Here is a 26008-nt window from a genome sequence, read left to right as displayed (position 1 = left end):
TGGATCAGCTGCTTAAAAGTTTTGAAGTTCGGCAACTTTAGTACACATGTTGTTTTCTTCAATCTCAACTACGCTTTCATTAGTCGGTAAAGTGTAACTTGCTCTTTTAAATAAAAGACATTTTCTTTTAGTTATATCATTCCCATGGTAATTTAACTATGCTTTTGGAGGCAGTAAGACCTATGTACCGAAAAGCTGAGACCATATCAGCTTAGAGAAGTTCCCAGTAGTAGTGTACTATCTTATTTGACTAATTACGAGTTTGAGAGCAACGCCTTTGTTCTCATGGCCATAACTATGTACACAGAAACTGCAGACCAGGTGTGTCAGCTTACGAATGTTCGCGCGGTTGTGAGTACAAGCACTGCATTTTGTGATTTATTTGGTTAAATATAGCAGCTTTCTGCTGGGCAGCTCATGTATGTGTCATTTGTTCCGTAATGTTTCGCTAATCCTACAGATGGTACAGGCCTTTGTCTTTTTTGAGTAGCGAACACGAAATAAAAGGCCCGTTTGCATCATCACCGTTCAAGCTTCACTGCGTGAATGTGTAGTCTCGAAAGCCATTTCATAAACATAAGGAGCCAACGAGAGTATTGAAGACCAACGAAGGAGACATGAAAGAGTTCGATGACCTCGTGCGGGCAAGCAAACTGAAGCAGCCGCGCTCGACCACGCTGTACCATCAGGACCAGCGCACGGAAGGGATGATCGATGAGGTCGGCGAGATGCACCCAGCATTGATTTTGTTTGCTGCTTCGTAGCCTTTGTAGTCAAATCCAAGCGTGCCGCGCTTTTCTTTTTCGGCGATCAACGGCTTCCGCTCAATTTCCGCCTTTTCAAGCGCTACCAGTGCGAATGGAAGCGTCGGCAGGCCAGATAGAGTAGGGTCAGCGACTAGCGGCGTCTGTCTACCGTTCCCGCCATTCACACGTCGGCGCACAGGTAGCGTGAATATAGAATAAAAGAAGTACAGAGACGCTTGGTTAGGTACATTAATGGCGTTTTTTGTGGCTGGGAACAAACGGCCTGCGCGGAACTTTTACCAGGTCTATATAATGACGTATGAGTGCACCTTTCTTGGTTTCTACAACAAAGACTTCGATTATCCTGATAAGAGCACGCTGTGTCTTACCACATTTCTTGATGTTTTCTTTTCTTGTTGTTTTGTGCCTCGTTTATCAACGTTTGTTTTGTCGCATGTGACACTTTCTGTGGATGAAGAGTTCTGAATACACAGGAGGCGCATAGCAATTGTTCCGTGTGCTTCATTGTCTTTAGGGACATCGATTTCCGCTGGTTTACTTATTGCTCACTGCTAGGCCAAGAAAGTCAATTCAATGTGATCGATGACCTGCCTGTGCACGAAAAAAGCTCTCTACGACAGCAACTGCTCTCTGTACCAAAGAGGATATGTGTCGAATAATATAAATAATAAACCTTTCAGATTTCTTCTTTGCAGAGTAACTGAGTGCCGCAATTTGTTTTACCCTTGTTTTTAGGACGCAATTATTGCCATGCATGGGGGGGGGGGGGGGGCAATTATTTGCCATACTAGGATGGCGTTGCTAAGTCAAACGGAGAACTTTCGGAAATTATTTCTCGTTATTAAATTCAGTCGCCAGCTGTGGAACATCAGTATATCACTTTCTAGCAATACTGTTTTATTATCCTACGTGGTCATATGTCATAGGACCATCTCTCTTCTAAGGCGGTGTCTACTCCTGGAATATGCATATTCGAAGAACTTGCAAAAGTCGTGTTTTGGGGTTTACTTAGCACAGACTCACGACAGCTTGTTAAGTGTAGGAAAGGAAAAGTGGTGGGCTGGCTGCGTTTTGTTTCACACTTGAAAGTCTGTTTTTAAACGAGAGCGGATCTTATACGAGTAAATATGGTCCCATAGAAACGTATGACATTCGTTGTCGTTGGCACGTGTGAAAACCGTATTGCATCCCCAAGTATAGCGTGCAACCCCACCACAGACTTCCATCACTCATTTAAACACGATCGTTTGCGCATGATGCAACGTTTAAGAAGCATTGGAGACTCTAAATGGACTGGCGGTTATGTTCGACAGAACTTAGTGATACTGGCAGTGAAAGGTCGAACACATCAAGAATTGTTTTTCGAAGGAAGGCGATGAGTTCATCGCCTTCATTAGGAGACAACCTAAGGCCGTCATTGTTTACCACAAAGTATCACGGCATAGCCAGCGCAAAATGGTAACGGTCGAGGTAACGGTCCGCAATTTAGCAGTATAAACTAGGATGTCTAGCGTGCTGCCTGCTACGCTGTATATATAGAAGCATCGCCAGTGTTTTAGTTTTTTGACTTGGCGTAAAGGAATGCCTGCTTTATGACATAGACGGACATATACGTCGTAAAACGAAGCACTACACCCAGCCGTCTAGCCAGCCTCGTCAGCACCATCCATAATGACAAGTGATAGGCCGTTGCTGAAAGCGGGTCTAAGCGCTTGTCTTTCTTCCTTTTGATGCGAAAACGTCAAATGGCTCATTGAGCGCAAAAGCCGGCCTCCAGCCTCGCTGCCAGCGAAACGGCACCTAAATTCCCACTTGCTGTGACGTCACGGCACGGGCGCGCCTCGACGGAGCAAAGCGGGCGAATGTGAACATGGGCTTCAGTAGCGCACTTGGTGTTGAGTGAGGGGAGAGGGCGTCGCTGCGACACACGTCACCCTCGCTCTCGCACTCGCAAGCCTGTGTTATCCCGCGTTCCTTGACCGCGCAGGCTCTCACCTGCTTTCAACTGCACCTCAGTAAGTGTAAATCAACGTGGGCCAAGCCTTTCAAAGTACACGCTTGCCCGCGAGTTGGTAATTCGAAGTACGGCTCAGCGGCGTTCAATTGGACAATAACGCTTTAGCACTCAGGCCTCACAAGAAGTGCTCAGGTGGCACAGATTTTTGTTTCTGTTTTTTTTTTGTAGGACAGGAAGGCAGCGTTTGTTCTTTGAAAACGTGGCTGAGAAAGCTGAAAACGAGACGTGCAAGCACTCAAGGATGGCAACTTTTTTGTAAGACACGGTCATCTTAGTCGACTTCAGACGAATTTAGCGTATAGAGGCTCTTGGTATCTTGTGATCGCTTCTAGAAACAAACGGTTGGTTAGGTGATTTGTACAAGTAGTATGAACATGACAATGATAATAAATGACATGTCGTCATGCCGAGAATACGTGCTAGGATTCAGCAACTATTAATACAATGAAAAGATGAGTAAAGTAGCTCTAAATGGAATGGGTTGCGAGTCTCCCTCTGTCTGTTACCCTGTGTCATGCCAGTGCCTAGTTCGGTTCAAATTAGTTACCGCGCCCTCCGCCAGATGGCGTGGAGTAACCGAGTTCGATAAGGTGCCTAATTGCACGCGCTTGCCGCTGAGCACGGCGGGAGGGAAGCCGCGTGCGTCGAAGTATCATAAGAGTTCTCTATGGAGGAAGTCTGGGTCGAACAAACGCGTCTGAGTGCACATGCGCACTGCACGAAGGTGAAAGCGTGCCGGCGTCACACATCTTTATTCGATGACCGTCTTGACGAAGCTCGAGCGAAGCGTGGTATCTGAGAGTTTGTGAATGGTCAGTCATACTCCAGCGCAGTGTGGACCGGGCGCGACGCAGTTGCGCTATAAAGGCCAAAAGTGGACGTTTTTTAACATCCTAGCGTCTAGATCAGTCAGCGTGACCGGCAGCATACAGCGCGCTTTGTTGCGGCCGGCGCGGGACTAGAATAAGTCTTATTTCACTTCGAAGCCGCTATACCAGAGTGCATCGCGCGCTGGCTTGGCTGGCCGGCAGCATACTGGCGTACAGTTCGGGTGCACTGGAGAGAGCATGCCGAGATTGCCCCGTCGCCAAACGCAAAAATGCTCACTGTTCGCGCACTTGCGCTCATGCAATGCGGCGACAGTTGATGGCCGCGCTGGTGTAGGCCACTTTCAATGCGCCTAAGTATGCAGGCGGCAAACCTTCGGTGGTTCTGGCATCGCCGGTGCGACGTATACACTCTGGTCTTGCTTAAAACGCCAGTCTATAAATTGCCCTTGAAGAATTTGTGACGGCAGGAGAGTGGGTTTGATAAAAGTGACGTTGTTTCATATATATATATATATATATATATATATATATATATATATATATATATATATATATATATATATATATATATATATATATATATATATACTATATATATACCCCAGAAAGTGGATGGGAAAACAGCGCCGTGGTAGCTCAATTGGTAGAGCATCGCACGCGAAATGCGAAGGTTGTGGGTTCGGTTCCCACCTGCGGCAAGTTGTTTTTTCATCCACTTTAATTTCCATTAATTCTTCGTTTCTTTATTTCATTTATTAAGCACAATAATTTCCCCTATGTTGTCCTTGGTGTCAATGTTTGTTGGCTTCTTATGATATGACTAATAAAATCGGGACCCTCCCTCGGCTAACCCCCTCTCTTCTCGTTTATATATATATATATATATATATATATATATATATATATATATATGTGTGTGTGTGTGTGTGTGTGTGTGTGTGTTGTAGGCTTCTCTACGTGTGTGGCGGACGGTGGCCTCATGGTAGGCTATGTGACCGCACTATTGGTGATTGACTAGGAATCTGCAAAACAGAGAGCAGAGAATTCACCTGGGATAGAGTACACAATAGTTTACAACACACCACTCCGCATCCTTTTTTCTGCGAGTGTGCCTGACATACTCTCTTCTTTATATCCTTTCTTGACCTTTGTGGACACTAATCTAAACTGATCTAAATCTAATCTATTCTAAACTTTCAGCCATTGGTCTCACTCATCTGTACTAAGTTTGGCTGGATGCTGCTTCGCCACTCGCTGAGCCGTGCGCAGGTGAAAACGGGGGAAGTTCGGCTTCGTGCAGCGGCTTGTCCCGAAAATATGGCGTATGCTGCACTTACTATTTCGTTTGGTCGAATAATATTGACGGCGTAACAATTTTTCTTCCTGGTTCTCCGCGTTTTACAGGGTGTTGGGGTCTCTTCATTCCTGTCAAGTTCTTTTACAGTTATCTGAACGCGTATACGATATTCGTTTTTTACATAAAGAATTATCTCAATCGTTAGTGTTTCCAGCCAGCTCCACTCATCTTAGCGACGCTGTCGGAGCGGCTACGGCCAATGCTGCATGTCTACCTAAAATATTCCTCGGGCTCGCTTGACTAGTTCACGCGACAACAGGCAGGTATTCTAGAAAGAGAAAAAAAAAAGGGGGGGGGGATGCCGAGTGCGGGCGCAGTGTAGCTGCAAAGTAGGGAAGTGTCGAGTTCCGGCGCAAGGCAGTTTACTTCCGGTGGCTCCAGTCGAGGGCGCTCGATGCGCTATCCAGTCGCATAAAGTAGAGATCAGCGTTTGGTTCCCTTCTGCCGATAACACCCGAAGTGTGTACGTGCCCTGTTCCAGCAAGTACATCCCAATTACCTTGCAAGGGTGGTGGCGTGGGTCAGAGGTACAACACCGGGCTTCTAATCTGAAAGGTCGTAAGCTCAAATGCCCGTCCAGTCCGCTACATTTTTATTGTCGGAGCGGCACATGACACCGGCAATAAAATGCTTAGAGCTAATGAGGCTGCACTCGTCCAGGTGAAACCAAATTGAGAAGGCCAACTAAGCTTCAACAAAAAACATTTCCTCATCAGAAGAGCTATTTGCATCCCTGGTGCAGTATTTGGGCGCTACCGCCCTCGATACTCTTGCAATTAACCCGTGACCCGCAGTCTAGAGTGGCTGCGAAGCACCTGCATAAGGCGGCGGTGAGAGTTGAGACAGGGCGAAGGGTGCTCAGAATCTCTGGACCCCGAAATGCCACCACTGGAAACTGAACATGGCTACGTTAACACGCGAACGCTCTCGATGCGGCTAGCATAGCAGGACTCCTTGAGGCATTATCAGGCGTTTCCTGAGATATTCATGCCTTTAGTGAGGTTAGAAGAACTGGCGATGATTATACCGAGCTGACTAATGGGCGAGTCGTCTCCTACAGAGGTCTTCCAGATAGGGAAAAATGTAGGGTAGGATTTCTAACTTGTATGAACATAGCAAGGAACAATGACGAATTCAGCAGCATTAACTAGACGTTAACAGTTGTCTTAATTAAGGTAAATATGAGATATAGATTAAAAGTAGTGCAAGCCTACGCTTGAACATCCGGTCAGGATGATGTAGAAATGTAATACCTTTATGAATATGTTCAATTAGCAACGAGAAACGTGCAAAGTCGGTACTCTGTAGTCATTTGCGACTTCAATGGAAAATTGGGGGAAAAGCAGGCCGGGGAAGAAGCGATTCGCAACTACGCCATCGATTTAAGAATATGAGAGATGTAGTAGAATTAGAGGAAAAGAATAGACTCCGAATAATGAACATCTTCAGAAAGTGCAGTAACAGGAATTGGACCTCGAAACGGCTTAATACAGTAATAAGAAATGAAGTGCGTTTCACAGTCTCTGCTGGTCCTAGCATAGTGCATGATGTAGAAGTAGAAGTGCTATGTAGGGCAAAGAGCAGTGAGCTTAGTTTACTGAGGTCTATAATGCTCTCCATTTGAAGAGAACGAGCAAAATTATCCAGTAATGAGAAGGCCAACCTAGACACAGAAAATATAAAAGCGAACGAATTCAAGCTGGTGCTTGCAAGCAAACAAATATGCTGCTTTGGAAGAGCAAGAACAGAAAGAGAAATACAACATATAGCCAATGAATGAAACCATAAGTTGGCTTATTTCATAAGTAGCACTTGAAGTTGGAGTTAAGGCACCAAGGAAATCAGTTTCTAAGCTCCCCTGTGTAAGAAATGGCCTAATAAAGAAACGTCAAAGCAAGAGAAACCTAACTGAAAAGGTCATAGAGAATTCGCTGTTACTGTCAAAGTTGATGAACAAGAAGAACGTAAGCCTTATTCGAAATTATAAAGTCGGAAAGATTGAAGAAGCAGTAAAAAATGGTAGCAGTATAAAATCAGTGAGGAGAATGCTTCGCATTGAAGAGGGAAAGCTATAAGCAGTGAAAGATAAGCAGGGTAATGTCATCAGATTTTCATGATATAGTAAAAGCAGGAGAAGGATTCTATAGTGACCTGTACAGTACCAAAATCAGCCATGCAACGTTCATTGGAAGTAATGATGAACAGGATAATGAGGCTCTTCTGTAGCTAGCGATGAAGTTAGAAGGGCCTTGCAAGACAACTGCTGTTGCAACCCCGCTTGCTGCAACGCCAGCACCACCACCAGCACCATAAAGAATGTATCATACTTGAAAAACTTGCAGCCCTTTATATGCAATACCTCGCCACTTCAAGTGTACCCGAGAGCTGAATGAATCCCATCATTATACAAGCCCATAACAAAGGATACGTTAAAGAATTGAAGAATTCTAGGCACAGTAGCTTACATTCACTAATGTATAAAATATTCACCAAGACAATTTTTAAGAGAATCAGGACATTTGGCTTCAATCAAGAAAGAAAACAGGCTGGCACGTCCGTGTCTTTATTCAGGTAATTGAGAAATTTGCGGAGTACAGTCAGCCTCTCTATATGCCTTTCATAAATTAAGAAAAGGAATTTAGTAGGTACCAAGAATCACAGAGGCATTGCGTAATGAAGGAGTACAGGAGGCATATGTCAATATCTTCGGAATATATAGAAAGGTTCCACTGCTACCTTGTTTCTCTACAATTATAAAATTGCCTATCAAGAGAGGGATCAGGCACGGAGACACAATCTTACCAATGATATTCACTGTATGCTTAGAAGAGGCATCCAAGCAATTATTGCGGGAAGGTTTTGCGCACACTAAACGAAGAGAACAAGAAAAGGACACAGAGACTAACGCAGTAAAGGAATAGACGTAGGTACTGCACTGCTCTTTGTGTCCTTGTCTTCGTTTAGTGTGCGCGAAACATTCCACAATGAAGTCAAACCAAGTAGCCCGCCTTTCGGTGATATTTCAAGCTATTATACTGGGAAGGCTTACGAGTGAAGATCAACGTCTATTATCTCAACAATGGTTTGTAGATTGCATTGGCCTGTTCAGCAACGTTGCGGATGAATTGCAACAAATTATTGTGGACCTTAACCAAGAAAGTGTAAGACTAGGGATGAAAAATGATACGCAGAAGACAAAGGTAATGTTAAATAGCCTAGCAAGGGAACCAGAATTCGCGATCGCTAGTCAGCCTCTAGAGTCTGTGCAGGAGCACGTTTATCCGAGTCAATTGCTCGCAGTGGATTCTGTTCATGAGAAGCAAGTCTACAGAAGAATAAAAAAGGGTTGAGTGCTTACGACAGGCATTACCAAATCCTGACTGGGAGCTCACCATGGTCGATGAAAAGAAAAGATTGCTACTGTTGCTTTCTACCCATGCTATAGCATATGTGGCAGACTCTTAGAGGTTAGCGAAGCTCGAGATCAGGGTAAAGACCGTGCAAAGAGCAATGGAACGAAAAGAGTTAGGTTTAACCTTACAGCAAGAAAGTGGTGTGGATCACTGAGCAAATAGGGTTAGGCAGTATTCTAGTTAACATTAAAAGAGAAAGAGATGGAGCTGGTTAGGCCATGTAATGCGCAAAGAAGATAACCGGTGTTGCCCTAAGAGTTGCACAATGCCTGCCAAGGGAAGAGAAGCGCAGTTACAGGCGCAAATTTACAGGCGCAAGTTGTTATCAGATAGCGCAAAACAGGGTAATTGGATAACTCTGGGACAGACCTCCGTGATAACAGTGGGCATAAATAGAGGCTGATTTAATGATGATGGTGATAGTGATGACCTCGCAGTATCTGGCGACATTGCGCTGGGCGGTCTGAACAAATCGGCGCTTGTTTAAAGCAGGCACTGTCGATGCACATCGAGTAGTTCACGTAAAAATTTTGGTTTGTCATTTTTTGTTTCAGAGAAATTACGCCTAACGCCCGGCAACTGAAGAAACTACAGGAAACTCACGCGACTCTGGAAATGTAACGGTCTTAATTCATATCTTAGAAAGCACAGTTGATCAGACAGGACAGTATACTATTTTCGTTGGTTTTATGCTTCTTCATGGGTCGTTCTTTCAGCGGCGGCTCATAATGCATGATTGGCGCAGGCTCTTTCGCACTGCTCTGCACAATAATCCGGCTATTTTGGGAATATTGTGGTTCCCAAGACAATGTTACTCTTACGAATTACTCCTGGAATCGTCTCCACATACGCATCCCACTCGCTATTCTTCCCACTTTCGCGCTAACAATAGGGCTTCACTAACATGGTTTTACGGCCTTGCTTCCAAGCGGCCGTTTATTTGCATGCACTGACTTCAATTTATGAAGCTGTCAGAGTTGCTTCGAATCTCCGGGTATGCGGGAATGCTCCGCGGTCGCCATATATATATGTACGCCCATCAACACTACGTCATCTTCACTGACCCAATGAATATGAGAAGACACGTTAAGGGCGCTTCGGGTTCAACGTAGAGCAGTCACTCACGGGACAAGCGGGTCGAAAGAGGCGGGAGGGGCCGGCAGGAAATTTCGGCACGCTAGGATTCTGATGAAAGTGCAGGACAGGGAGGGACCAGCAATCTCAATAGCTCGCTCGCAGGCAACGGCGCTGTATCATAACCATAAGCGTGTCCATGCAGTAAATTGTTGTCTTGGGTGAGTAATTAATTATTTAAATTATAATAAATTAACTACTTAATAATTGATAATTGATTGATTGATAATTGATTGATTGATAGTTGATTGATTGATTGATTGATTGATTGATTGATTGATTGATTGATTGATTGATTGATTGATTGATTGATTGATTGATTGATTGATTGATTGATTTAGTTGACTGGCATGATTGTCTCCAAGTAACACAGGGTCTGCAAGAGACGCCTATCGTGGAGACGAGATATTAACTTTCGATTACACGGGGTTCTGAATCCTTCATCGTAACACAGTACCCGCCGGTCTGCGAGTTGAATTTTTATTTTTTATTCTGTCAGAGCAAAAATAACAGAACACTCATGCACCGGGCTGAGGTGCGCTGATTCATTTTCTGTACTTTCACGACACATCCTACAAAAAGATGACTCTTACGTTGAAATCCACAATTTAAAACACATTTGAAAAGAGATCTCAATATAACCCTCTTCTTTTAGAACGTTTCTTACAGGAGTACTAAGTGCCATTATTGTCCATAAGTCGTGCGGTTCTGGTGCTTACCAACACTGAAACTGTGTGCGTATAGTACGCACGTTGACACGAGTCAAGTCCTGCTGAAATGACGGGCTGTCGAGCCTGAGGATTGTGGTGAGGTTGTGAAGGGACTGTGATTTCTGAGTTACTGGCTGCATTTCATTGCGACAGCAATTTTATCGATACTCCAAGAACATTTCCGTCAGCGTCCGCGTCGTCTTCGCCGTGATGTTCCGTATAAAATCGACGTGCGATAACATCGCGGCCACGCTCCGTATGCTGTGGGTGCGTGTAAAAACGTCCAAGGGTGAGCCGAGAAGGATGACTCTAATGAATGCTAATGCATTAAAAACGTGCGCGAGCAACCTACTTTCAGGTACAAATGTTTCTTTAATGTAGCTTTTAGCCCACGTCATCTTTCTCGGAGAAATGAACGAACGAAAACTTTAATAATAACAAAGGCAGGGCTAGGTTAGGGAGCGCTCAGCCCACGAATACGCTAGTGAACTTTTCCAGGCACGTCTGCACGTAGCCCTCCAGATCTCGAGAACCAGGAAGAAGATAAAGACCACGATATAAATAAAAAAATCAGAATATATTCAGGTGAAACGCAAGAAAAATTACGCTCTCCTAGTCTAATTGTGCCTTGAACATTCCTTTATAGCCTCGTTTCAGGCATAGCTCGAACCAGTATCGGTATGAGATAAGAAAACGTCGTCTTCTTACATCGAGGCTTGTTGGGCAATGCCGCTTTTTATAAGAATGTTTTCCGTTGATGTTAATCCTACCGGCGGCATCATGTGACGGAGAATGCGCGAAGTCTGCGTTTCTGAACAATACTTTTTTTACTCGGGTTTTTACTTTTTCAGGGATTTACGCTGCATAAAGTCGGGGAGTGCTAGAATTGGAGAAATTACAGCGTTGTGATAGCGATATAATGTTGAGCTGTGAAAGGGAAGAATTCACATCCAGCCGTCTTGTAGCCACGAAGCTGCAAAGGAAGGCCCTACGAGTTTCTCAGAAATAAACCTTCGCTGTAGAAGAAAAATTTGTCCTGGTCTGTGATAAATCCTGGTAGAGGATGTGTGGATGTCATTTTGCCTTTCATAAGCTTTCTTTCACGTTGCAGGCTTCCGCAGAACTGATTAGCCTCTGCTAAGTGTCTCTTGGATGAAAAATAAGGGCACCGACTCGCGTACGTCTATATGGTTGTTGTCTACATACAGAACACCACAGATTATTCAATACTAAATCAAACTTTATTCTCTCTCCCTCTCTCTAGTTCTCTCTCTCTCTCCATAAACGTTGTTCATCCCCGCAAATCCCAAAAACTATTCCACATGAAGGAAAGTAAGAACAACATGTCCGTCTTTATTCCTGGTCCCTGAAAAGCACGTTTATGCAAAAAAAGAACAATATTTATCTGCGTGAAATGTAATTAGTGTAGTAATTATTTAGTAATTAGTTTTCTGAATCACCTATGAGGGCTAGTTCACACCGGCGACTCACACAGGTCGCACAACAAAGCTAATCGGAAAGCGACTGGCACCAAATATTCTCAATGGTTGCTTTTTCTTTCGTGTATAATCTGTTTCGGGGTACTTAAAATAAAGAGGGGAAAAGCTAGAAGTGCTGTTCCAAAATTTAGGCTAAGAGTTATGCCACAGACATCGTCAAAAGTGAACGTACATGAACAAACACCAAATAACAAGAAAACTTCCAAAATACAAGACAAACCTTTACGCTCAAATTGCGCGTACGCTAAACAAAACAATCCATATTTCCATGTGGTAGGCAAAGCATAAATCGAACGAATAAATGGCTTTTTTTAGAACTTTATGTGGCTTAAAGTGGAATACAGTCGTTGCTTAACGTTGGTTGTTCGAGCTATGCCTAGTGGCTCTATGTTCTAATTACATGGCAAGATGACGGATAAGCTTACAGAGAAGTAATAACAGTTGATATGCTGGTTAATATGTGTGGTGCTTCAGTAGTATGTAAAACGCTGTCGTTCTTCCTTTGCAGGTAAGCAGGCCACTACTCTTATACTGGATGCAGGCGCCGGTCATGTAGGTGAGTGACGTTATACTGTTGGGCAAAAGTGGATCCCAACATTTTTCTTGTGTCATGGCAGACACCTTCAGTGTCTGTTGCTATATGCATCAATCGTTCAGTAACAATGTAAGTTGGAGAATTGAACGGTTGTAATCAGTATGATTGCGTAGGTCTCTAAGCAGCACGCGGGCTATCAGTGAGGCCTTAGTAAGAAGAGGCGGAGCCTGGAATAATTTGAACCAATTTAGTAGGCTTCGTCTAGTTTGCTACTGCACATGTAGGCAAAATGATGGTGGAGTGGAAAAGAGAGAGATACAGTAGATCACTGCACGGACCAGTGTTTCGGGCCCTGGCCCGACTCGAACCCGAAAGTAGCATACTTTGGCCCGTCTAATCTCGTCCCAGTTATCTTAAACCTTGCCCGTATCCAGCCCGAGCCCGAAAGATTCCAGTTCTGTTCGACCCATCGGTCCTTGAGCCTACACGAAGCTCGCTCGAGTTCTCGGTTATAGTTGAGATACTGTCATGTAATTAATGGGCGGCGAGTGTTCTTCAAGCAATATCAAAGCAGCTTTTTGCCCTGCGTCCCCTCTTGCTGGCTACTTTAACAATTAGAGAAATAAGGCTCTTCATTTCTTTTCATTGCTAGCCCAACACGCACAGATTATTATTTTCAATATTTGGTAAGAAAACGCTCATATACAATGGACAGTTACGAAAATAGGAAGGTATCGGGCTGGCAACAACCATCGGGCGTGGCACAATGCCTGCTCAATGTTAGGAAGGAAGATATAGAAGAGTACATCGGTTGATCAACCTGTTCGTACTTTAAATTGGGATACGACGGTCTATACTACATTTTCTAAATAGTTGTGCCGCATTACACTATGGTGTTGTTCATATAGGAGGTATAGGAGGTATTCAGAGACCTGTATTGGGAAGAAATGGGGATAAAAGTTAATGGAGAATAGCTTAGTAACTTGCGATTCGCTGATGATATTGCCTTGCTTAGTAACTCAGGGGACCAACTGCAATGCATGCTCACTGACCTGGGGAGGCAAAGCAGAAGAGTGGGGCTAAAAATTAATCTGCAGAAAACTAAAGTAATGTTTAACAGTCTCGGAAGAGAACAGCAGTTTACAATAGGCAGCGAGGCACTGGAAGTCGTAAGGGAATACATCTACTTAGGGCAGGTAGTGACTGCGGATCCGGATCATGAGACAGAAATAATCAGAAGAATAAGAATGGGCTGGGGTGCGTTTGGCAGGCATTCTCAGATCATGAACAGCAGGTTGCCATTATCCCTCAAACGAAAAGTGTATAATAGCTGTGTCTTACCAGTACTCACCTACGGGGCAGAAACCTGGAGGCTTACGAAAAGGGTTCTAGTCAAATTGACGACGCAACGAGCTATGGAAAGAAGAATGATAGGTGTAACGTTAAGGGATAAGAAAAGAGCAGATTGGGTGAGGGAACAAACGCGAGTTAATGACATCTTAGTTGAAATCAAGAAAACGAAATGGGCATGGGCAGGACATGTAATGAGGAGGGAAGATAACCGATGGTCATTAAGGGTTACGGACTGGATTCCAAGGGAAGGGAAGCGTAGCAGGGGGCGGCAGAAAGTTAGGTGGGCGGATGAGATTAAGAAGTTTGCAGGGACGGCATGGCCACAATTAGTACATGACCGGGGTTGTTGGGGAAATATGGGAGAGGCCTTTGCCCTGCAGTGGGCGTAACCAGGCTGATGATGATGATGATGATGACACTATGGTGAAGGCATGGATGAACATTCCAGTACTCACCGCCTGCCATGTCATCTCCCTTTTGAATCTCATTATCATTGGGATGTACAGTGAGGAAAATCAAGCCAATAAAGTTGTCGCAAAAGTAAATCTAATACGCAGGTCTTTTGGTTTTCAGGAATACCTTATTTCAGGAATAAAAAGTACCGGAAGTATAGACAAAGAATGATTAAGACATTAAAAAGCTGGGCGAACAGGGGGTGCAGTTGATGACTGTTACCGTTTTCTCAGCAGTCGAAGAGCGCCTCTAATGTACACTAACCTCTTTCCCATGCAACTGTTGTGTCGTGGCCCGCCCGCCTCGTCTTTCCCATTAACCGACAGACACCACTGACCTACCTAAAATGCACATAGGGCTCTACTTTTTATAGCCTTCAGTTTTGTGGAGTGGCAAATAGCATGTCTGGGCCTAATCTGGGCATGAATGAGGCAGGACCCGACCCGAGCCCGAAGCTCCTAGGCCTAAACCTGGCCCGGGTCGATCCCGTGCATTGCTCTGAGAGAAAGATAATCTAGACTGTTCACATGCACTAAGCTAGGTAGAGCCCGTCTGCGGTCAGGCACTCAAGTCTGTCACCTTCATATACTGTAGAAGAACTCATCTGGCTTTCAGGGCTCATGAGCTGCGAGTCCACGTTCGTGCGACCTTTCCTTCTGTAAAAGGACGCTCGCCAAGACTATTCAAGGCACACTGCAGAGTGGGATGTTAATCGAAGTGGGAATGGTAACACGGGAGGCGTAATGATGTTCTCAATAATTGGTAAACGCGAGTTGAGCTGTTGTGCAGTGAAAACTGGAAAAGGGGTTTAATTTTCAGTGATCAATGAGATGTTTAATTTTCAGAGAGAAACGTGGATTTTGTTTTAATATATCACGTTGCCACAGCGACGTGCCGCTTATTTATTTTTACTCTGTAGGCACGTAAACAATTGAGATTCGGCTGTATTTGAAAAGACGCTTCGGTTTTCGCGCCGAGCATATACTATTCGAACGCAGGCACTATTTTCCTGACACCGAAAGCAAGGAGATCTGGACGTAGAGATTTCCGTTAGGGTTAATAATCAATGGGAAAGCCCTCGATGCCACTGCACTCAATACGCTAGCGGATGGTTTTCTTCCACCGTGGGCGGGTACGTGCAATTGCTCTCGGTTCTTGAACAACTGGAACGGAACGATAAGAAATCGTGGTGGTGCAGTTTTTTTTTTTACATTGTATGCATCGCGGGATGGTTGTGCTTATCTCTCTCTATAAGCAAACACTGAAGAGGTATTTTCGTGAACATTTAGGAGGTTGGGAAGTTCTGCTGTATGATCTCTATAAATACCACTTACTTTGAATTGCTCTGAAAGTTTTCTATTATACATTCATTTTAGCTTGCCGAGAAACCTTATTTAAAGTGGCTATAGTTATGACTTCAAAGTAGGATTTTATTTACCTGGAAAGCTTGTAATGCGTTATTTACTTTTATCACCTGTGCACTGATGTCTGCCATGATATGTGCTCTGTAACAAAGTAATTGTAATTTGCATTTTATTACGTGTATTGAATTTGGAGAACTTGGATACTTTCGTGTCAGTGATATTTTAATCACGTCGTGTTAACAGGGTGCAATATCTGATAAATACTGCATATGAAGCATTCTTTGATTGATAAACGGGCTAATTGTTTTTACCTTTTGAAGCGTGCTGCTATGCGGAGTATTATAGCTATATTTTGCCTGCGTTTTGTTTCTAGTGTGCATTTGATGCACATTACTATTTCTGGGCGCATTTGCACTTAAGAATGTTAGCCCGAGAAACTTCGAAGATATTGTTGCTCCAAGAAATTACCCTTTGAATGAGCGCAATAGCAAATCCTAACGAAAAAAATAATTGTTTTCGCGGTCTAGAATAATTGAACTGGCGTTACCGAGGAGATCAGACTCAATGAAAATGGAATAAGTTGACATTTTCGTCAGAACGTCTATTTCGTCTGGGAACGGTCTCTTCAAGTGGATAGTTGACTAGCCCATGCATTGTTCTCTAAATTTTGTGCAATAATTGAAGCCAAGTTGCCTTTGCACTGGGTCTTAAGCAAGTAATGACTGCATTTTCGAGTAATTCCCCTCAACAAGTATATTTCTGCTGAATGCAAGGACAGTATACAAAAACAATGGAATGTTGTTGCAACTTAACCATTCAACACACAGATAAGGTACAGTTGTGACCCCGTTACCAAAGCGTTACAGAGCCAGACAGCATGTTTATCTTATGGATATTTTGCACGGTTAGCGCGACTACAAATTGCTGAAACTTTGATACTCCGATACCATGGTTGTTTTTGCGGCGCATTACACTACAAAATCATCTCAATAATCCCCATACTACGGGACCTTTTCTTAGATATTCCCTGCACAATACTAGCATTAATTCTTGGGCTTGAGAGTTGCTGTTGCCTACGTGTCACAGGGGCTCCCTCGAAATAAAGGAAAGAAAATTCGTGGCGTCACAGCAGTCATATGGGGACGGATTACGAAGCAATTAATCTGCGTACATGGGCTGCGTACATGAGCTGCACACATGAAATCATGCATTTTTTTCCGTAAAGCACCACACTACGCCGACACAAGCACCATCGTGGTCACTGCACCTCCCATGCAACTGCCGCAATTGCTGCCACAGACGTGCCGGCACCTCCGATGCGCGTGACGTAATAACTGTGAAACAACAGACCACGTGCACAGGCGCTGTCGCCACAGTGTTTCCCCCCTCCCTTGCCCGTCTCCATTGCTCCAGCGCCTTCACCGTGCTCTTTCGCTCTCAACCTACCGTTCTCCATTCGCCGGTACCTCAGACGAGCATCACGATATAACCACAGAAGCGCTGGCCTCGTGCAATGGTACCATCACTACAGTCTTTCCCCATCGCCCCCAAATTGTTGGCCATGCATTCCTGTCCACTCGCTGTGTCCCCTACACGGATGCAAGCCGTCGATGGTACCGCCTGCAGGAACGCATGCTGAGACTGGATGCATACGTGGGCTAGAGGTAACCAGCTTCGCTGTAAAAAAAAAAAAAAAAAGCACCAGTTTTAGAAAGAAATCACCGGAGGCTGGAGAGCCGAGTAAGCCTATATGCACGTATTTATTTCCGAAGCAAATTAGGCATGTTACCCGTTCATTGTACACTGGCTTGAGAAATTATCAAGGTCACACTTTCGAAATCTAGAAAAGCGTACTATCAGTCGCAACTATTAGCCCTGACTGCCAAAGTGGTAGGATTTCCTATTGAATGATCCATGCATTAAGCGTCATTTGGCACAAAGTATTCACCTAGTTCAACACTGGAGCAAATTGATCTGAAGGAAACGAAGGTAATGGCGAAAATTTTCTTTGTTTACGTTTCTTAGCGACACGCTGTTGAAGATAAGATTCACGTGAGGCTCGGTAGCATGCACGCTTGCGACCTGTGCGGGGGATCACGCGAGAACATAACTGACAAGTTACTCGTTTATCTAGTAAGAAAAAGAAGCAAGCGATCGATGTGTTTATTAGTAAGAAAAGGAAAGAAGAAAGTGATGAGAAAACTAATGTTGTAGTTCGAAATAGCTACTTCAAAGGCTACACTTTCAACGCTCTGCGCTCCCAATTAGCACGCCACCACGACGCCCAAATAGCTTTATGCCAAACGATGCCAGTCGTTAAGCCTGGAATGCGGTTTTTATTTTCGCCCTTGCCGCAACGAGAGCGAATTTTTGAGATCAAGAGCCAATGCACGTTGCACGAGGGTGCTGTGCAAGAACCTTGTGGAGCAGACTTCCTTCGTGCTGGCAGCAATTAGCGTGTTTTCCTTATACGGTGTTAGCTGCCATGCTTGCCGTTTCCGCGGCTCCTAATTCTATTTCGTTTTTTTTTGCAACAGGGTGATGGAAGGCAAGAACAGAAAGCTTCCTTGTAATTTACTTATAATAAACACTTCGCTCGAGTTCGTCGTCCCAAGTTTTCTTCGAACTACCAGCTTTTACTTTCTCGGTAGGTGCGTATAACCTCAAGAATTTATGGCTGAGTGCTTATAACATTAAAATGACATTACTTCTACTCTGTAGTGCTTCGTTTAATCTATAAGAGTTTCAGGAAATTATGTGACTCTTTTAAACATCTTTAAACTTACAGGTTGTTCTTTTATTAACTTTATCCTATATGGGAATCAGAAGACATAACTTCGAATGTTCCCTAATTCTGTATATACGAGAAAGTATTATCCAGAAATATGCGCAGAAGTTCGTGCACTGCATCAACAGAATTTCGCAGAAACAAAAGCGCAAAGCTCGTTCGTGAGGCCATCTCGCATTCGGGCGTCCAGGCATACTCCAGGGAAGAGTGTTTAGTGAGATAAAAGTCTTGTTTTGTCTATCTCCACAAAAAAAATATCGAGTGGATTCAAAATGAACTGGCGCGTCACCCAGTCATGTTTACTGCAACCATGAAGAGAACGCCAGCGTTGGTTGTTGCCACAAACCCCAGTTGGATGCTTAGAGTCATGTACAGGGTCGTTCAAAATATGCGCGAACGCGGCGAAGCGTGGCCGCGCTCCGCGGAGCGTCAGCGCATCCGGCGTGGTCGCGCATCGAAACAATATGGCGCAGGCGCACAGCAGACTGGAGGCGGTGCTTCGTGTCGTCTGCTACAGTGCTGAAGCGCACCGTGCTTGCTTTGCTGGGAAGCGCGCCTAACTCTGTGCTGGCAGTGTCCAGACGTGGTGCCGAGATGGCACTGTCGCATTTTACTGATTGCAGCGCGTTGTTCAGTCCTGTGGAAGGGTATCAACTGTTATCCGCTGGCGCGGCTGATAAGCTGCTGCAAATAACTGCCAAGCTAAGCGACTGCTCTGTACTAGTGAATGATTCTCGGATGATTCTCAAATGATTCTCGAATGATTCTCGGATCTACACTAGAGCTGAGAAATTTGAAACAACGCCTGCATTTAACCGAGAACGCTGCATTGCAAACACACGCTGCTGAGTTGCCGTATGCGGAACCAACAACAACGCGCTGCAGTCAGTAAAATGCGACAATGCCATCTCGGCACGTCAGGGCGCTGCCAGCACACAGGTGCGCTTCCCAGCAAAGCAAGCACGGTGCGCTTCCGCGCTGTAGCAGACGACACGAAGCACCGCCTGCAGACTCCTGTGCGCCTGCGCCACATTGTTTCGATGCGCGACCGCTCCGGATGCGCTGACGCTCCGCGGAGCACGGCCACGCTTCGCCGTGTTCGCACATATTTTGAACGACCCTGTACCACCTGTCAACCATCAACCACGAACCCACCAATTGCCACTCGCTAGCAGGCAATATAGTGAGGAAGCTGGTCATGTTGCCTTAAATTGGTGTAATTTGTGTTATCACAAGTGGACAGTGTGAAGGTACCTAATGCGCAAGTATTGCTTTATTGTGTTCATTGTATCTCGTAGGACAAATGGCCCCACCAGTTTTCACATGCAATCGAGCATAAAGAGATTTTGCGTACAACATAGATCACTGGTTTATCTGAGCTTAATGCCCCGGTTTCGTCTAACTAGGCAATAAACAAATTTCGAGATCTAATTAATGCTGTTTCCCACTTACTCTTCAACATTCTGTAAAAATTATATATTATTGCAATCTTCCAGCGATATCCGCTAACATTTTAAGCCATAACCACCTCGTGAAGTTTAGACTTCGCTGCTACCCTCACTTTTACGTCAAGATGCTTTGAGATGTAATAATAATAATAATAATAATAATAATAATAATAATAATAATAATAATAATAATAATAATAATAATAATAATAATAATAATAATAATAATAATAATAATAATAATAATAATCTCACTATTATGACTGTTTTTCTTTTTCTTTGTCTCACACACTGTTTTGTCGACATTTGTTTTCCCTGTACGTTTTTTCTCATGTACTGCGCGGTAAATGCACAAGTACGAACTGTTCTTGGGTCCTACAATAAAAAGTTGCTTGATTGATTGATTAGACAAGACACAAATATAATATACAGCAATGAAAAGAGCGGAATGAGCTGGCTACCAACCACTATCAGAAAGGGCAAAACCACAACCTACTCTTCAATAAGGAGAAGGCAGAAACATAAATCGATGATAGAAAGAACGGGAGAAAAAAAAAAGAAAGAACAATATGGCAGTTCACACTGAGAAACAGTGTAGTATCGCCGTAAAAAGTAAAAAAAAAAGATAACTGCAGTTCACACTACATGTAATGATGCCAGGAAACAGAACACATAAAATGAAAGATTGCTTGTACCCGAGTGGTAATGAGTCTGGACGAAACCGGGCTCATCGCGGCCTGTTAGCTTTTTTAGAAGACGCTGACTTTTTTCAATTCAAGTTTATTTGCATCCATACATGTACAGATGACAGGAATACAGACAAAAAGCCAAATGAATTCGGCTTGACGGGGTCTGTACCCCCTACAAAAAGGGCACTGTGCAAAATAAAGAGAACAAAGACATACAGTAATGTATAAACGAGAAAAAAAAATGAACATTAATGAACATTGTGTAACAGAAATGCATACGGGTAAAAAATCAACAATAGAATGCTGCAAGAAATTGTCTTGGCTTGGCTTCTTATTTGGCTTGGCTTCTTATTGTGGCGTTTTCTTTTTCCTTCTTTGCGAGTGAGGGGAGCTCGGACATAATTTCATGCTTAGACCACGTCCACTGAAAATCTGTCATATGAACTCCTATGGCAGCTTCGAACTTTGACATCACACGAAGAACCATGAATTAAATGCAGGGCGCATGAATATGCAAAAACGAAGTAAGCAAATAAGTGAGCTTAAAATATCTTTGACAATGTTTCTGATTCTAGCATGTTTCAGATCATCGCGTAGTAGCTGATACCTCCATTTGAAGTAGCAGTCAACATGTTACAGAGGCTCCTTCTGTAACTAGCTATGAAGTTAGGAGGGCCTTGCAATATATGAAAGGCGAAAAAGTGGCAGGAGAAGATGTAATAACAGTTGAATAATTAAAGATGAAGGAGTTACAACGCTTTAAATACTGTTGGCCTTTTATACGAACTGTCTAGCGACTTCAAGAGTCCGAGAGAACTGGAACAATGCCAACACACAACAATAGAGACGTTAAAGAGTTGAAAAATTAAAGGTCCGTTAGCTTACTACCAGTATTATATAAAATATTCACCAACATAATCTCCAACAAAATAAGGGCAACACTGGACCTCAGTCAACCAAGAGAACAGGCCGGTTTCAGCAAGGGAGACTTTACAATGGATCACATCCATGTCATTAATGAGGTAATCGAGAAATCCGCAGATCAATCAGCTTCCATATATGGCTTTTAGAGGTTACGAAAAGGCATTTGATTCAGTAGAGGTACCAGCCGTCATAAAGGCATTACGTAATCAAGGAATACAAGGCGCTTACGTAAATGTATTCGAAAACATCTACAGAAATTCCATAGCTACCTTAATTCTCCACAAGAAAAGTAGGAAGATACCTATAAAAAAAGGGATCAGGCAAGAAGCCACAATCTCTTCAATGCTATTGACTGCGTGCTTGGAAGAACTATTCAAGCTATTTGACTTAGAAGGCTTAGAAGATAGGATCAACGGCAAATATCTCCGCATCCTTCGATTTTCAGACGAGAATTTCCTTTGTAGCAACACTGCGGACGAGTTACAACAAATGACTGAGGAGTTTAACAGAGAGAGTGCAAGAGTGAGGTTGAAGATTAATATGCAGAAGGCAAAGATAATGATCAATAGCCGGGCAAGGGAACAAGTGTTCAGAATAGCCAGTCAGCCTCTAGAGTCTGTGAAGGGATACGTTTACCTGGGTCTACTACTCACAGGGGACACTGATCTTAGAAGGAAATTAACTGAAGAATAAAAATAGATTGGAGCGCATACGGCAGACATTGTCAGATACTGAGTGGTAGCTTACCATTACCACTGAAAAGGAAGATGTACAGCCAATGCGTTCTACCGGTGCTAACGTGCCGGGCAGACACTTGGAGACTTACAAAGTTGCTTGAAAAGAAGTTCACGACCGTGAAAAGTGCAATGGAACGAAGAATGTTAGGCGTAATGTTGAGAGAAAGCAAGAGAGCGGTGTGGATCACAGAGAAAACGGGGACAGCCGATATTCTAATTGAAATTAACTGAGATAAATGGAGCTGGGCAAGCGATGTAAATCGTACATTAGATAACCGGTGGACTGTTAGGGTTACATAATGATTGCCAAGAGAAGGAAAGACGACAGAAGACTAGGTGGGATGATGGAATTAAGAAATTCGCAGGTGCTGGTTGGAATCGGTTGGCGTAGGATACGGCTAATTGGAGTTTGCAGGGAGAGGCCTTTGTTCTGCAGTGAACATAAAGTAGTCTGATTGTCATGGTGGTATGAGCCGAGCAGCATAAGCCGAGCAGCACGTCGCCATTACTTCTCGGGCACCTATGCTGAATACAAATACTAAAATGCTCACCCTCACAAATAAAATGTGCTAAACCAGATGCAGAGCACAGTATGAACATCCTGATTGTAAACTGCAGCTTGGGCTGCAGAGATGGCAGCATGTTAGCAAGCTACACTTTGAAGTCATCATCATCATCATTTATTGACTCTTTAAGACCCCTACTGGGCTATTGCAAAAGGGGGGAACATACATAAGACAAAGAAATGTACAAACAGTCATGACTGAACTAAGAAACAATAATAATAAACATTCAGGAGGGCAAAGAAGGTGCAATCAAATGAATGTCAAACACAAAAAGTAATAACCAATGCACTCAAAAAAGTGTGATGTAGTAAAAAGTAAAATCCATTAAGCGTCAATACTCAGAACGTTCTTTAGTATGTTTCGAAACTTGGTAGGGTTACGTTCGATTACTACGCGGTCCGGTAAACTATTCCATTCTGCAATAGCTACCGGCAAGAAAGAGCTGTTGAAGGATTTAGTCTTGCAATACTTTCATGTGTTTAAGCCTTGTGAACTTTAATTGTAATGCTCATATTTAACTTTACGATCGGATTGTTGTTGCGGTTATGCAAAACCAGAATTTGCCATACTCTAATATTAGCAAGTGCGGAAGCGTACACTTGGCTACGGCTTACATTTGCTCCCACCTAAGATGCACGCAAGGGCCCTGCGTGCGGCCTAATTGACTGGACTAACAACACTTTCCCTGGGGCGCATTATTTTAGAGAAAGAAGAGAAAATTCCGCCGCAACCTAGTAATTCTAAGAACAATAGTGATCTCGCGAGAACGTGCGTGTTGAGGTGCGCATGGTCTCCGAAAGGAGCAGAAGCTTCCGTATGTAAAGCATGCACAGTTGTGATGAATCCAGCCGATTGTCAAATTACAATCATGTCTGCTTCTTTTGCAGAACGGAACCACAATGCATTCATGGCGATGTCAAATTCTGAAATCTCATTCACCACAGTGCCGCGTTCGCGTCACTTTGCGAGAGGGGACCCAAAAGTAAACATAATCGAGTTTTTTTTTCTCGCAACATATGTTGTTTTTTGGATACAACAACTAATAATTGTGAAAATACACTCTCTAAGCCGCAATGAACTGGTGCCCTACTTGATTCACTGTTCAAAGCTGTACAGCAACTCGTTCAAACGAACGGCCGTCTGTGACTTCGTCGCATCCTTCTTTGTCTCTACTACATATGGCGAAATTTACCTTTAAGCTCTAGGCTCTGTCTTAGGTAATAAAGAGGGTGATATTAAATAGTGTTGTATCTCCGATTCTGTCAGGAAGGGCTGTACGCTTAATGTTGTGTTGAAGGTTGCGTTGTCTTACTGCACAAAAATTGGGGCGTTTTCTTCAAGGCGCATCCCATAGCCACTTGGGCACTTAAGCGTGAATACTGGCAGAATGTCTGACCTTGTGAAAAATTGTTAGAAGTCAGGCACTTTTGATATCAAAACCTCTCAAAAGAGAGAACAAAACATGCTGCATGCGTCGTTCTTTAAATTTTGACATCGCTAAATCGATGCAGGGGGCGAGAGAGATGCAAAACGTACAAACTTTTTCACGAAGGTGTTATTTTGCTGAATAATGGGTAGATAGCCTATTAAGCCCAGCTAGCGGCACTAATCAAGATTAGCTACTATTCACTTCAGTAAGGAGATTCTCGTTAATTTTGAGTCCGCCATCGTATCGTTGCCACCATCAGAAGAAGCATTCTTTAGTAGGAACATATTGCACAGGTTGATATTAATGTACATTATGGTTTCATATTTGGCGGTGAAGAAAAATATCGTATACGGCAATCTCTACCAGTACACCGGTGAACGATAAATGGTTCTTGTCAGTTACCTGAACCTTAACAGCGTAACAGAAAAGCTTGGGGTCTTGCGAGTCGGCTTGATGCTATCAGTGCAGGTAGAGTGAAAGATATGTGAGCAAGAATAGCCTTCTGCCTGCAGCGAGAGTTCTCCTGATGCGGCCCGAAAAGAAGCCGGACAGGATAAACTATGTGTCGACGTGCCCCTCTGGAAAAGAAATCAATTTACTTTGCTCTTCTACCAACTCGCCGCCCTCACCGCCCTGTAGTGGAACTCTGGCTTGTACTTCCTGGATTCAGGGGCAGATTTTATAAAATGCGGCGGGTAACTGCACGTGTTTTTATTTCAACAAGCGTACGTGGTCTTCGAACACTCCCGAGAGTGATATATCTTCTTCCTGGAGAGAAAATTGAATACGGTGAGTCGAACGATAAATTGCACGCTTCCTGGGATTGATTTAACCGTGGGACGCCTTGTACTAGTATATTTCGTGGTTCACGTACCCGCTGTGATGGCGTCTCCAAGTAGAACACGCAAAGATTTTCTTATGTTTTACGCAGCACAGGTAAACGTTCTACTGCGCAAAGACTGCATGTCTATCTCATCAGCGCACACAAAACGTAAAGAATAACCTAGGTCACCACTCTCACCAATTGTTGGGAAAACCTGGACTAAATAAATGCAAATGCTCGTAGGCTGAAGACTATAAATTCATTTTCATTTTATTCTTTTTTCCATCGTGGTATGGGAACTGCAGTTAGCCTTACAACTGAGATAACTAATAGGTTAAATGCTGCATTAACTGAGTTTGATTGGGAACTCTAAATAAATGCAGGATCGTTGTTTCTACATGTTTAAGAATATACTACATAGCTCTTTAACTTAGCAAATGCTTTTGAAATAGATTATCAGAGGGCATGCCAAATAACTAGTATCTAAAGAAGGGATGTGTCTTTGAACACCGGACACTTTTATTATTTGAATGAAATAAATGAATTTGAAATTTGAATGAAATAAATAAATGAAATAAATGAAATTTTCAGAATACAGGGATGGTGTGTTGTTGTATATTTAAACATATACTTTTTTACAGCCTAGTAGGAAAGCCATTTTGGTTGGTGCTATTCAGAGGTACATTCATAGGCTGTGCACTAATACGTATAGCTTTCTGAACTTTCTTTACATATTCACCACTGTACATACTTAGTACAAGACTTGGCAACACTTGTCTTTGCCTTGGCGATAATTGTAAGTCCTTGTCTGACATGAAACCCTACTGGCTCTTTTGAGTGACTTGCTAAAATGTAATGAACAAAAAGGGGTAACCGAGGGGCCAGATTTTTAATAATCTTGTCATAAGAAGCCAACAAACAAGGACACTAAAGGCAACACACGGGAAATTACTTTTACTTACTAAATAAATAAAGAAATTTTAAAATAATGGAATTGAAAGTGGATAAAAAAACAACTTGCCGCAGGTGGGGAACGATTGCACGTCTTCGCGTTACGCTTGCGGGGCTCTACCAATTGAGCTACGGCGGCGCCGTCTTCCCATCCACTTTCTGCGGTATTTATGGGCTGCTACTCGAACTAACCTTGGGAGTGTTAGCCAGCGCCACCTCGG

General features: G+C 43.5%; 1 protein-coding gene across 2 annotated transcripts in view; it reads left to right on the top strand.

Moving 5' to 3' along the window:
* Window positions 1–26008, top strand: part of LOC135913330 (vitellogenin-2-like) — a 287026-nt gene that overhangs the window by 93334 nt on the left and 167684 nt on the right. The window contains exon 3 of one of the 2 annotated variants that reach the window (XM_070538087.1): window positions 12236–12283. The exons of the other annotated variant lie outside the window; for it this stretch is intronic. Within the exon in view, the coding sequence (XP_070394188.1) occupies window positions 12236–12283 (48 nt within the window). The remainder of the gene's footprint in view (window positions 1–12235; window positions 12284–26008) is intronic. 2 annotated transcript variants of the gene reach the window in all.

Source organism: Dermacentor albipictus, chromosome 4 (assembly GCF_038994185.2).
Source record: "Dermacentor albipictus isolate Rhodes 1998 colony chromosome 4, USDA_Dalb.pri_finalv2, whole genome shotgun sequence".
In the NCBI taxonomy this organism is placed as follows: Eukaryota; Metazoa; Arthropoda; class Arachnida; order Ixodida; family Ixodidae; genus Dermacentor; species Dermacentor albipictus.
Note: the sequence above shows the minus strand (reverse complement) of the source record. Positions and strands in the feature narration are given on the sequence as shown.